The sequence below is a fragment of the Neophocaena asiaeorientalis genome, unplaced genomic scaffold (assembly GCF_003031525.2).
Source record: "Neophocaena asiaeorientalis asiaeorientalis breed wild unplaced genomic scaffold, Neophocaena_asiaeorientalis_V1.1 scaffold119, whole genome shotgun sequence".
Taxonomy (NCBI): Eukaryota; Metazoa; Chordata; class Mammalia; order Artiodactyla; family Phocoenidae; genus Neophocaena; species Neophocaena asiaeorientalis.
This window is the reverse complement of record NW_020175821.1, coordinates 817549-831021: the sequence shown is the minus strand read 5'-3', so window position 1 is coordinate 831021 and position 13473 is coordinate 817549. Positions and strand designations below refer to the sequence as shown.

General features: G+C 43.3%; 1 protein-coding gene across 4 annotated transcripts in view; it reads left to right on the top strand.

Annotated features, from left to right (window-relative positions):
• The window catches only part of TUBGCP4 (tubulin gamma complex component 4), a 47214-nt gene that overhangs the window by 27962 nt on the left and 5779 nt on the right, over window positions 1-13473 (top strand). For all 4 annotated transcript variants that reach the window (XR_003001430.1, XR_003001429.1, XM_024732531.1 and 1 more), the window contains exons 10-15: window positions 5495-5545; window positions 5952-6057; window positions 7805-7912; window positions 8349-8487; window positions 11594-11771; window positions 12327-12461. Coding sequence is in view for 2 of the 4 variants with exons in the window: in XM_024732531.1 (XP_024588299.1) it covers window positions 5495-5545; window positions 5952-6057; window positions 7805-7912; window positions 8349-8487; window positions 11594-11771; window positions 12327-12461 (717 nt within the window). In the remaining 2 variants the exon portion in view is untranslated. The remainder of the gene's footprint in view (window positions 1-5494; window positions 5546-5951; window positions 6058-7804; window positions 7913-8348; window positions 8488-11593; window positions 11772-12326; window positions 12462-13473) is intronic.

Sequence of the window (13473 nt, the reverse complement as noted above, 5' to 3'; positions counted from 1 at the left end):
GCTCCACGGCATGTGGGATCTTCCCGGACCGGGGCACGAACCCGTGTCCCCTGCATCGGCAGGTGGACTCTCAACCACTGCACCGCCAGGGAAGCCCTGGGGATTGTTTTTGAAGGTCTTTCTTCTTCCCTTCTTCTTTTGTTCCCTTCTCTTGTGATTTGATGACTATCTTTAGTGTTGTGTTTGCATTCCTTTTTCCTTTTTGTGTGTATATCTATTGTAGATTTTTGGTTTGCGGTTACCATGAGGTTTGATATAGCAGTCTATTATACATCCAAGATTGTTTTAAGTTGCTGGTCTCTTAATTTCAAATGCATTTCCAGTATCCTGCATTTGTACTCCGCTCTTCTCACGATTGCTGGTGTTTTTTTAAATAAATTTATTTATTTTGGGCTGCATTGGGTCTTCATTGCTGTGCGTGGGCTTTCTCTAGTTGTGGTGAGTGGGGGCTACTCTTTGTTGTCGTGCGTGGGCTTCTCATTGTGGTGGCTTCTCTTATTGCGGAGCACGGGCTCTAGGCATGCGGGCTTCAGTAGTTGTGGCACACAGGCTCAGTAATTGTGGCTCACAGGCTCTAGAGCGCAGGCTCAGTAGTTGTGGTGCACGGGCTTAGTTGCTCCGCAGCATGTGGGATCTTCCTGGGCCAGGGCTCCAACCCTTGTCCCCTGCATTGGCAGGCGGATTCTTAACCACCGCGCCACCAGGGAAGCCCTGCGATTGCTGGTTTTGATATCATATTTGTGTATGGATGATTTCTACCTTTACTGTATGTTTGTCTTTACTGGTGAGCTTTACCATTTGTAATTTTCTTGTTCCCAGTTGTGCGCTTTTCTTTTCCGCCTAGAGAAGTTCATCTAGCATTTGTTGTAAAGTTGGTTGGTGGTGCAAAATTCTCTTAGCTTTTGCTTGTCTGTAAAGCTTTTTATTTCTCTGTTGAATCTGAACGAGAGCCTTGCTGGGTAGAGTAATCTTGGTTGTAGGTTTTTCCCTTTCATCACTTTAAATATATCATACCACTCTCTTCTGGCCTGCAGAATTTCTGCTGTAAAATAAGCTGTAACCTTATGGGGATTCCCTTGTATGTTATTTGTTGCTTTTCCCTTGTTGATTTTAATATTTTGTCTTTAATTTTTGTCATTTTTATTAATATGTGTCTGGGTATGTTCCTCCTTGGGTTTATGCTGTAAGGGACTCTCTGCACTTCCTGGACTTGGGTGACTGTTTCGTTTCCCATGTTCAGGAAGTTTTCAGCTATTATCTCTTCAAATAGTTTCTGAGGCCCTACTCTCTCTCTTCTTCTGGGACCCCTATAATGCAAATGATGGTGCATTTAATGTCCCAGAGGTCTCTTAAACTATCCTCATTTGTTTTCATTCTTTTTTTTTTTATTCAGTTCTGTGGCAGTGATTTCCACCATTTTGTCTTCCAGCTCACTTATCCGTTCTTCTGCCTTATTTATTCTGCTGTTGACTCCTTCTAGTGTAGTTTTCATTTCAGTTATTGTTCATCTTTGTTTGTCTGTTCTTTAAATTTTCTAGCCCTTTGTTAAACATTTCTTGTATCTTCTCGGTTTGTGCCTCCCTTCTTTGTCCAAGATCATGGATCATCTTTACTATCGTTACTCCTAATTCTTTTTCAGGTAAATTGCCTATCTCCACTTCACATAGTTGTTCTTCTGGGGTTTTATCTTGTTCTTTCGTCTGGAACATATTCCTCTGCTGCCTCATTATATCTAACGTTCTGTGTTTGCAGCCCCACAGGCTGCAGGATTACAGTTCCTCTTGCTTCTGGTGTCTGCCCCCTGGTGGATGAGGCTGGTCTAAGAGGCTTGTGTAGGCTTCCTGGTGCAAGGGACTTGTGCCTGTCCACTGGTGGGTGGAGCTGGGTCTTGTCCCTCTGGTGGGCAGGGCTGGATCAAGGGGTGGGTTTAGAGGTGGCTGTGGACTCAGGAAGACTTTACTGCAGCCTGTCTGCTGATGGGTGGGGCTGTGTTCCTGCCCTGTTGGTTGTTTGGCCTGAGGCATGCCTGCACTGTAGCTTTCAGGCTGTTGGGTGGGGTGAGGTCTTGGCATCAAAATGGTGGCCTCCAGGACAGCTCCCGCCAGTGCGTAGCCAGTACCTCTGCCACCAGTGTCCTTGTCCCCACAGTGAGCCACAGCTGCCCTCTGCCTCCCCAGGAGACCCTCAAAGACCAGCAGGTAGGTCTGGCCCAGGCTCCTATGAAGTCACTGCTTTTTCCCTAGGTCCTGGTACACTTGAGACCTTGTGTGCACCCACCAGGAGTGGCTTTTGTTTCTCCCAGTCCTGTGGAGTTCCTGTGATCAAGCCTTCAAAGCCAAATGCTCTGGAGGCTCCTCCTCTGATGCCAGACCCTCAGACTGTGGAGCCTGATGTGGGGCTCAGAACTCTCACTCCTGTGGGAGAACTTCTGCAATATAATTGTTTTCCAGTTTGTGGGTCACCCACCCAGTGGGTATGGGATTCGATTGTATCACAGATGCACCCCTCCTACCATCTCATCGTGGCTTCCTCTTTGTCTTTGGAAGTAGAATATCTTTTTGGTAGGTTCCAGTACTTTTCTGTTGATGGTGGTTCAGCGGTTAGTTGTGATTTTGGTGTTTTCTTGAGAGGAGGTGAGCTCAGGCCCTTCTACTCTGCCATCTTGTCCCAAAGTCCCGTACTCTTTTAATTACTTTAGCTTTGTAGTATAGTTGAAGTCAGGAAGTGTGATACCACAGGCTTTGTTATTCTTTCTCAGGATTGCTTTGGCTGTTTGGAGTCTTTTGTGGTTCCACACAAATTTTAGTATTTTTTTCTATTTTTGTGAAGAATGCCTTTGGAATTTTGATAAGAATTTTTACAGGGTTTGTGTTGAATCTATAGATAGCTTTGAATAGTATACACTTTTTAGCAATATAATTCTTCTGATCCATGAAAATGGAATGTCTTTCCATTTGTGCTGTCTTCAATTTCTTTCAACAAAGACTTGTTTTGTTGTACAGATTTTTCACTTTCTTGGTTAAATTTATTCCTACATATTCTTTTACTGAGCATAATTGAGATTAATCCGTGTCGCATATATTGATAGTTTAGTCTCTTTTACTGATGAGTAGTATCCCATTGTTCATACCAATGTGTTTTCCCATCATCTGTTCATAGACATTTGGATTATTCCCCCATTGTAGTTTTAATTTCCATTCCGCTAATGACTAATGATGTTGACATTTTTTTCATACACTTGTTTGCCATCCATATATCTTCTTTGGTGAAGTGTCCAAAACTTTTGTCCATTTTTTCTTGTTTTTATTTTCTTACTGTTGAGTTTTGAGAGTTTATGTATTCTGAATGTAAGTCCTTTATCAGATATGTGACTTACAAATATTTTCTTCCTGTCTATGACGTGTCTTTTCATTCTCTTAACAGTGTCTTTCAAAGAGTAGAAGTTGTTAATTTTGATTAAGTCCAGTTTTGTCAATTTCTTTTTTGTGTGTGGCTTATGCTTTTGGTGTTGTGTCTGAGAAACCTTTGTGTAACCCAAAGTCACAAAAATTTTCTCCTCTGTTTTCTTTTAGAAAACTTAATATGTTTTAGTTTTACATTTAGGGTTATGATCACTTTGAGTTAATTTTTGTATGTGGTGCAAGGTATAGATCAAGTTTTAATTTTTTGCATATGGATATTCAATTGATCCAGCATCTTGGTTCTTTTTTATGATTTATTTTTGTATATTTATATTGCTATTACACTTACCTCTTTAAGCATATTTGTAAAGAGTATTTGAAATTTTTGGTCTGTGTCAAAGGTCAGATTTCCCCAGGAAACAGATTTTGTGACTGAGATTTGGCAAGAAGTGAGGGAAGCAGGATTGAGTAGAGAGGGGAAATAAACTGTGATGTGGTTGCAGCAGAAGACTTGGCCATCTTATGCAGAGCTCTGAAGCTAGAATGGCCCTTCAGAGATGTCCCAAATTGAGGTTAGAGGGCTAGGCCATTATACCTCTGCATCTATCAGAAATTGGTTCCTCAGGAGGGAACGATGGGCAAGGTAGCTCCCTTTAGCCAAAAGCGCCAGTAACAGGCAGTACTCTGAACAGCTGGGGTATGGGAAACCTCAGTCTTACAGGGGATATCTCACTATACTAGCCACTCAGTCAGTTCTAAAACTTCTGCTTCAGATGGTATGTGTTACCTAGTCTGTTGTATTTCTTTTACTCTTCCCATGTCTAATTATTTTGACCTGTGTGCTTATATTCCTCTGGGGATGTCAGCTATTTTGTCTAGTATTGTGTATTAGAGAAGGGCCAAAGGCCAGTTCCTAATCTGTATCAGTTCCAGTGAGAGAAGGCAAAGGGGATGAGCACCAGGGTGGAGATTCCAGGAATCCTGAATCAACATTGATCACTTCACAACATTGATCACTTCACGGGGCAAATCCTAGTCAGGATCCTTTGATGCTGGTAATGGCTATGTAGTTGATTTTTTGTATCTCAGTCACCAAGCTTGCCGAATTCTCTTACTAGTTCTAATAATCTATATGTCAGTTCTCTTGGACTTTCTGTGCAGGTAGTGAGTGATATTATCTGTCAATAATAACAGTTTTGTTTTTGTTTTTTTTTTCTATATTGGCAAGTCTTTAGTACAACGTTGGATGACTTTAAAGGAATTTCTTCTAATGTTTCACCATCAAATAGGTTCTTTGCTGTGGGGTTCTGGTATATACCCTTTATCAGAATAAAGAAATTTCCTTCTATTCCTTGTTTGCTTTCTTTCTAAAATCATGAACAGATGTTGAGTTTTATCAGATGCTTTTTCTGCATCCATTGAGGTGATCGTGATTTTTCTTTTTTAATCTTTAATGTAGTGAATTATATTCATATTAAAACTTTTATTGAGATAAAATTCACACAACAAAGTTAAACATTTGAGCCATTTAAAAAGAGGTACAATTCAGTGGGTTTTAGTATGTTCATGATGTTGTGCAGCCATTACCACTATCTAATTCCAGAATATTTCCATCTCATATATTTTTTTAACTGTTAGACTTTTATTCCTGGGATTAACCCAGTGTGGTCATGGTATATATTCTTTTTTCCAATACCTTGCTGGATTTGTACAAAACCATTCTTTATAGGAGTTTTCATTGTAATGAAACTTTGACCCTGTTTTTTTTTCTTTCCCCACATCTTTACTGGAGTATAACTGCTTTACAATGTTGTGTTAGTTTCTGCTGTACAACAAAGTGAATCAGCTACGTGTATACATATATCCCCATATCCCCTCCCCCTTGAGCCTCCCTCCCACCCTCCCTATCCCACCCCTCTAGGTCGTCACAAAGCACCGAGCTGATCTCCCTGTGCTATGCAGCTGCTTCCCACTAGCCATCTATTTTACATTTGGTAGTGTATATATGTCAGTGCTGCTTTCTCACTTCGTCCCAGCTTCCCCTTCCCACCCTGTGTCCTCAATTGACGCTGTTTTATTGGTTCTTTTCACAGCATCTCTGGAAGCTGATGGTGGAAGAGTCAGATTTACTGGGTCAGCTGAAGGTAATAGCTTAGCTGTTCTTTTAACTCTTAAAATGATGCTGGTGAACAATGACGTTATTCTCTATCCTCTCCTGAGAGTACTGGTTGCCTGTCCCCAGACTTCCAGAGTGGCTCCTTATGTCCTCATCCAAGTGGGCAAACTCCATCTAATGCTACAGGTTTATTACAGTTCAAAGCTTCGGCTTACTTTCTTCTGGCATTATTGTGCTTTCATTGAATAAATGATATCAAAGACACACCAGTCATCCTGCCATTACTAAGTATGTCCCTTTAAAATGCCAAAAGCCTACGACCTTTTGTAGGTTGCGCTCACGCTGATGAAATTGGAAATTATATGCATAATTCTCGTAGGATAGTGAAAAGCTCTGCTGGATTACTGAATTGTAAATTGAAATTCTTTCTGCAGATCATTAAAGACTTTTACCTTCTGGGACGTGGAGAACTGTTTCAGGCCTTCATTGATACAGCTCAACACATGTTAAAAACACCACCCACTGCAGTAACTGAACATGGTAATTGCCCTGGGGCCCAAAAATTACCAGCTTACTGAAGTTGTAGTGTATTTCTTAGCTGCTGCCAAACCATTTAGGCCTGGGCTACATAGGAGCAGCCTAGTGAGTTACAGAGAGTGTTTCCAAAATGGAAGGCCACTCAGGTAGGCTCACACTGTTGTTACTGGGAGCAGCTTCAGCTCGTGACTCTTCCTGAAAGGGTTGGTACAGGCCTTCAAACCAGTATTTCATCTCATCAGATTATAGCCATTTATTTCTTAAGGGACATATTGAGATTTTCTTTTTTTTTTGGCCACGCCATGTGGCACATGGGATCTTAGTTCCCCAATCAGGAATCAAACCCGTGCCCCCCACCCCCCAGCATTGGGAACGTGGAGTCTTAACCACTGGACTGCCAGGGAAGTCTCCATATTGGGACTTATGGCCACTTGTTGTATTAGAACTCGTTAGGCTGTCAGTGATGGAAAACTAACCTAGGTAGAAAAGGGGAGTGTATTTGCTATTGTACCTGTAACTCCAGCGGGATAGGGATATATCTGGTCCTGAGAACTGAAACTAGGGATTGCTAGGATTCTCTCTCTTACCTTATCTTGTCTGTGCCTCTTGTGTGCTCTTTGATGACCTTGTCCCATCTGGCCACATGGCCACCAGCAGCTCCCAGGAACATACCTCACAGAGTCTACTGGGGGAGTCAAACCTGGTCTCTCTGGTAGCAAGTTAAGGGATTCCAGGGAAAGGGTTTTGATTAGCCCAACTGGATCATATACCTATCCCTGTATCAAAGAGGTCAGACTAAGAAACGCCTACTTTGGGGACTTACCTTGTGGTCCAGTGGTTTAAGACTCTGCGCTTCCACTGCAGGGGGCACGGGTTCGATCCCTGGTCGGGGAACTACCACAAGGTGCAGCAAAAAAAAAAGGAAGATATGCCTACTTCAGTAAAGTGTTCACCTTTGACCAACGGGAAGGATTACCATTCCCAATCAAACTACTTGAGGAGAGTTACATAAGGATCAGAGTCAAAAAAGAGGGGAGTGGGGCAGGAGGGGAGACAGGGTTACTGTTTTTCTAGCTCTATAAAACAATAGATGTCCACTGTGCTTACATAGGACTTTCTTGGTTGCGAGAAAACCCAATTCAAATTCACTTAAGCAAAGGAAAAAAGAGAATTTATTGATTCTCATAACTGAAAAGGTCAGAGGTAAGATGGCTCTAGGCAGTTTTGCTCCAAGGCTTACATGACGCCTTCAGGACTTGGTTGTCATTCCATCTTTCACCTCTGCCTTTTCTTCTGAGACAGGCCTGCTCCGTATGGTAGCAAGATGGCCTGCAACCAAGTTCACATCCTACTGAGTCTGTGTTTATCTTGAATAAAAAATAGCTACCCTCTTTCAGAATCTGAATAGAGCCTCTGGATTGGCCTGGCTTGGGTCATGTTCATATCCCTAAACAAAATAGTGTAACAAGGCAGATCGTTCCTGGGTCACCTGCCTACCCTGACGGTCAGGTATTGTCCACCCCACTGGAACTACATGGATTGTTCTGGACAGGGGTGATTCTCCAAGGAAAACCAGGGCGCTGTTATCAGCAACAGGAGAAGGAATGCATGCTAGTCAGGCAGAAGCAACTACTGTTTACCGTATCCTACTATTAGTGATAGGTGGGCTGCAGGAGAGGTGGAAAGCCAGGGGAGTCTGGATTTGTTACATAACCAAGCCTTCTCTCAGCCCATGTGTTCTTTCTTGCAGATGTGAATGTGGCCTTCCAACAGTCAGCACACAAGGTGCTGCTAGATGATGACAACCTCCTCCCTCTGTTGCACTTAACAATCGAGTATCATGGAAAGGAGCATAAAGGTTTGCTGTGCTTCCTTGAGTCTTTCTGCTCCTACTGGTCATTATCTGTTCTGCTTCCATCCACTTCCACAGAAACCGTATCATTTTGGACCTTAGAAATCACCTAGTCCAGTGCCCTAATTTTACACAAAAGAAAAGGGAAGTCAAGAGAGGCTAAGAGATGGCCAGGCCATGGTTTTGGTTTGTTTTTGTCATGCTGCTGGAATGGTCTCTGTTTATTTATAGCCACAGTTCTTTAAGACTAAAAAAAGAATCTCTAAAAGACCTCCTAAGAGAACACCTCATAGGAGTTTCCTTGCCTTCTACAAGTCCCCTTTGTATCCCCTTTATGCTTCTGACACTGCAGGTTCGAGTGAGCGCCCATTTCATGAATGTTCCTCACCTTGTTGAAACTCTAGTTCTAGATGAGCAAAGTCATCTTCTCTCTTCTTAACAGATGCTACTCAGGCAAGAGAAGGGCCTTCTCGGGAAACTTCTCCCAGGGAAGCCCCTGCATCCGGCTGGGCAGCCCTAGGTCTTTCCTATAAAGTGCAGTGGCCACTACACATTCTCTTCACACCTGCTGTCCTGGAAAAGTGAGTATTTCTGAGTTTCTCACAGGTAATTATTACCCATCTTACTTCCACGAGAAGAAATTATCAGGAGTAGAATTGGTTGGGAGCAAGATAGCCAGCCAACTGGTTTTTGTTTGTTTTCTGGCCACGCCACGCAGCTTGCAGGATCTTAGTTCCCTGACCAGAGATTGAACCCAGGCCCCCTGCAGTGGAAGCACCAAGTCCTAACCACTGGACTGCCAGGGAAGTCCCCCAGCTGGTTTTTAACAGTCTGTAAGTCAGAGGCTGCAAACTCAGATGCCTTCGGGGGCCGGACAGATAACATTAATAAGTGAAGCTGCAGATGTGAGACGGTAGGAGTAGTGGATGCTGGGATGAGTGGGCTGGTCAAACCCTTAAAACCATCAGAGCTTTTTTTTTTTTTTTTTTTTTTTTTTTGCGGTACGCAGGCCTCTCACTGTTGTGGCCTCTCCCGTTGCGGAGCACAGGCTCCGGACGCGCAGGCTCAGCGGCCATGGCTCACGGGCCCAGCCGCTCCGCGGCATGCGGGATCTTCCCGGACCGGGGCACGAACCCGTGTCCCCTGCATCGGCAGGCGGACTCTCAACCACTGCACCACCAGGGAAGCCCCATCAGAGCTTTTTTTTTTTTAAATTGCAAAATAATGAGCAATTTACAGGCTGCCAGTTTCTGGCCTCTCTTCATCCTCTCCATTCCTGTTCATAACCCTCTACTTTTGGGGGGAAGAGCAGCTTAGGGTATGAGAGACTAGACATAAACTGGAAAGATAAAGCTGGTTTAGGGAGAAGACGCAGAGCCCACAGCCCACATAAGTAAGCTGCCTGGACTCTGTCCAAAGAGCCTCCATAGCTCCCAGTCCACTTTCCTTCTCACCTGAGATGCTCTTAACACCCTTGAAGAAATCAAGCTGAGAAGTATTTTCCTAAACATTTTATTTTGAAAATTTTCAAATATAAACAAAAGTATGGACTATCACAAACACCCATGGACGCATCATCCATCTTCAGTAACTAGCAACATCACGCTGTTTGTTTCATCTCCACTTTTTTTTTTGGCCAGAGCCTTATAAAGCAAATCCCAGACATGTCATTTCACTCCACCACTGTGCAATTCAAAAAAGCCATCTTTGGGACTTCCCTGGTGGCGCAGTGGTTGAGAATCCACCTGCCAATGCAGGGGACATAGGTTCGAGCCCTGGTCCAGGAAGATCCCACATGCCGTGCAGCAACGAAGCCCGTGCGCCACAACTACTGAGCCTGTGCTCTAGAGCCTGCCAGCCACAACTACTGAGCCTGAGTGCCACAACTACTGAAGCCCGTGCACCTAGAGCCCAAGCTCTGCAACAAGAGAAGCCACCACAATGAGAAGCTCACGCACTGCAACGAAGAGTAGCCCCCGCTCACCGCAGCTAGAGAAAGCCCACACACAGCAACGAAGACCCAACAAGAAAAACCCAATGCAGCCAAAAATAATTTTTTTTAAAAAAAGGCATCTTTTTAACATAACTACAGTGCTATTATCACACCCAGTAAAATTAACAATAATTCCTTATTATCTGATATCCAGTCCACATTGAAATTTCCCCCATTATCTAAAAAATGTCTTATGGTTGGGTTTGTTCAAATCAGAATACAAACAAGGTGTACTATTTTCAGTACATTGTTCCATTAGAAATAATTTTTAAAGGCAGATGGAATCAGGTTATCTTATGCAAGCCAGCCTAAGAATAGGTAAATAAGCCCAGTTCCACCAGGAATCAGCTGCTCTTCCCATGCATCTTCTCGGTACAGGGCTCAATATCAGGCAGCTACCTAGAGCTCTGTGAGGGGAGCCCTTGATTTTCTTTTTTAATTGAAGTATGTTGGTTTACAATGTTGTGTTAGTTTCAGGTGTACTGCAAAGTGATTCATATACATATATATGATGCTTTTTTTTCAGATTCTTTTCCATTATAGGTTATTATCTTGAATATAGTTCCCTGTGCTATACAGGTCCTTGTTGGTTATCTACTTTATATATAGTCGTGTGTGTCTGTTAATCCCAAACTCCTAACCTATCCCTCCCCACCCCCACTCCCCACAGAGCCCTCAATTTTATCTCCTCTTCTGTGGGCTTCAGGGACAGAGAATCACAGCAACCAAAATCCTTGGTTCCCAACACATTCTTATTTGTCCATGCAGGGCCCTCCTTCCTCCTTCATACACGCACACACACACACACACACACACAAATGACACAGAACCACTTTTAGAACAAAGTCTAGAACACTGGCAGTAATGTCCATCTACCTGTGTGGTCCTTCCCAGCCCTGCCCCCTTGCCTCCCCCAACCCTAAGTGACCACTACCCTAAATTCCATGTTTTCTCTTTTTTTTTATAAATTTTAATTTTTTAAATTTATTTTTGTTTGTTTTATATGCATTTTATTTTTGGTTGTGTTGGGTCCTCGTTGCTGCACGCGGGCTTTCTCTAGTTGCGGCGAGCGGGGGCTACTCTTCGTTGCGATGCACGGGCTTCTCATTGCGGTGGCTTCTCTTGTTGTGGAGCACGGGCTCCAGGTGCGCAGGCTTCAGTAGTTGTGGCTCGCGGGTTCTAGAGCACAGGCTCAGTAGTTGCGGTGCATGGGCTTAGTTGCTCCATGGCATGTGGGATCTTCCTGGACCAGGGCTCGAACCCGTGTCCCCTGCACTGGCATGCGGATTCTTAACCACTGCGCCACCAGGGAAGCCCCTTCTATCCTTTTTACAGTTTTATGACATCTATATATGTTCCCCCAAAGTATATATATTTTTTCTATTTAGTTGTTTTAAGCACTACAAAAAAAGGTATCAGGCTATATGTAATCTTTTTAAATTTCCCTTTTTTATTCAAAATCATATTGCTGGGAGTCATTTTATGTTGTACAGCTGAAGTTCATTCATTTTAATGGCTGTGCAATATTCCATCATATAAATAAACCAGTTTATCTGTTCCCATCTCTAGGCAAACTTATATCCTTCCTGCCTTTTGGGGAGAAATGGGTAGCACAGAGTTCTAGGGTTTGTCACGCAGGTGGGGCTTGAGGGGGGTGAAGTTTTTATCTTGAATAGTCTGGTGTTTCTGTCAAGGTACAATGTTGTTTTCAAGTACTTGCTGAGTGTGCGCCGGGTACAAGCTGAGCTGCAGCACTGCTGGGCCCTACAGATGCAGCGCAAGCACCTCAAGTCCAACCAGACCGACGCAGTCAAGTGGCGCCTAAGAAATCACATGGCCTTCTTGGTGGATAATCTTCAGTACTACCTCCAGGTCTGTGTTGAGGGATGAGTAGAAGGAAGGGGTGAGAAAAAAAAGTCCAGGAGGTTGGCAGGGGTCATTGAAGAGGAATCCTGCATTTGGTGGAAAACTGGAATTTGAGAAAATTCATGGATTGTATCACTAGGCATGTTTCTTGGGGGGCATTTTAGAGGGTAATGGAAATAAGTGGATGAAGGAGAAGGAGGAGTTAAGGTTCTTATCAGTAATGCAGTATTTAATTATTGTTGCCACCTTATTTTATAGTTTGCTGTAACTTCTGGAATCCCATAGGACTTAACCAAGTCAGTCGGCGGAGGGGATGTGGCGTGCGGGGGATGGGGGTGTGGGGGTGAGATCTGCCAAGACATTGGAGGTCGTCAGGAAGTAGGCAGACGACTTCCTACAGGGCGAGGCAACATAAGGGGGTCTTCGTTCAGCTTTCAAAGGGCTTGGATAGGAGGAAGGTGAGTGGGGGCAGAGTTCCTGTTTCATCCTCTCAGGCATCTGATGTTCTTGAGTACTTAGACTATGCAAGGTACTAAAATCATTTGTGCAACTGTCTACCAGGTTGATGTGCTGGAGTCTCAGTTCTCACAGCTGCTTCATCAAATCAATTCTACCCGAGACTTTGAAAGCATCCGATTGGCTCACGACCACTTCCTGAGCAATTTGCTGGCCCAGTCCTTTATCTTGTTGAAACCTGTAAGTAGGGCTGGTTAGTTTCCTCAGACTGCTTCTAGCCTGACTGTTCCCTTAGGCACTTGCCAGGATATGGAACTATCATTAAGCAACTTTCCAATCTCTGTCTTTAAACATTTTTAACAACTTATAAAGCAAAACTAAGAGGGAATACTAAAAAGGAACTTAAATGTCTTTGAATTTCTAAAATACTATATCACAAGATGTGGTGAGCAGCTATAGATAAAAGAATATATGCTTAACCCTCAGATGGAAGGATTTAAAGAAATTTTTAAAAACCTTTCTGACACCACAGAAACACTAATGAAAAGCATGTAGAATTTACTTTCTTAGAAATCTTGTGGATCAGGATCGACCAGTTTGGAAGTTGTTTTCACAGACAACTAGAGCAGTGTCTCCCTCTGTGTGTGTGTGTGTGTGTGTGTGTGTGTGTGTGTGTGTACATATGTACATACATATATTGTGTATCTCCCTCAGGGAAGTTATTCTCAGCCTTGGACCCACGTGGGAATCATCTGGGAGCTTTAAAGTAATCTAGGACCCAGAGCACTTAAATTAGTAGAACCCAGGCACCAATCTTTGAAAGTTCACAAGCTGATTCTAGTTCAAGGATGAAAAAGCAGGAAGATGAAAATGACCCCTTGTAGATTCTAATAGAACAGTTATGCTTTATCTTTGACGGGAGCTACTTGTTATTCCTCAGTTGTGCCACACTCTTTTGTTCTGGTATTTGGGGCTGCTGTTATTTTTAAGGGAGAGTGAGTTCTGTAGATGCCACTCCAGAGGGTTCTGTGAATTGAAAACAACCAAGAACCATTGTCACAGGTAGACTGTCCTTGTACAGTATGAGAGCATCCTTGGGAAAAGCAGAATATCAGAGCAGGTGATCGTCATTAAATATTTATTGAGTGCTTACTGTATGCAAGGCACTGGGGATACAAAGAGGTATAAGTCATGGCTCTGCCCTTAAGGAGCTCACAATCTAGTTGGAGAAACAGGACTTACATACATCACA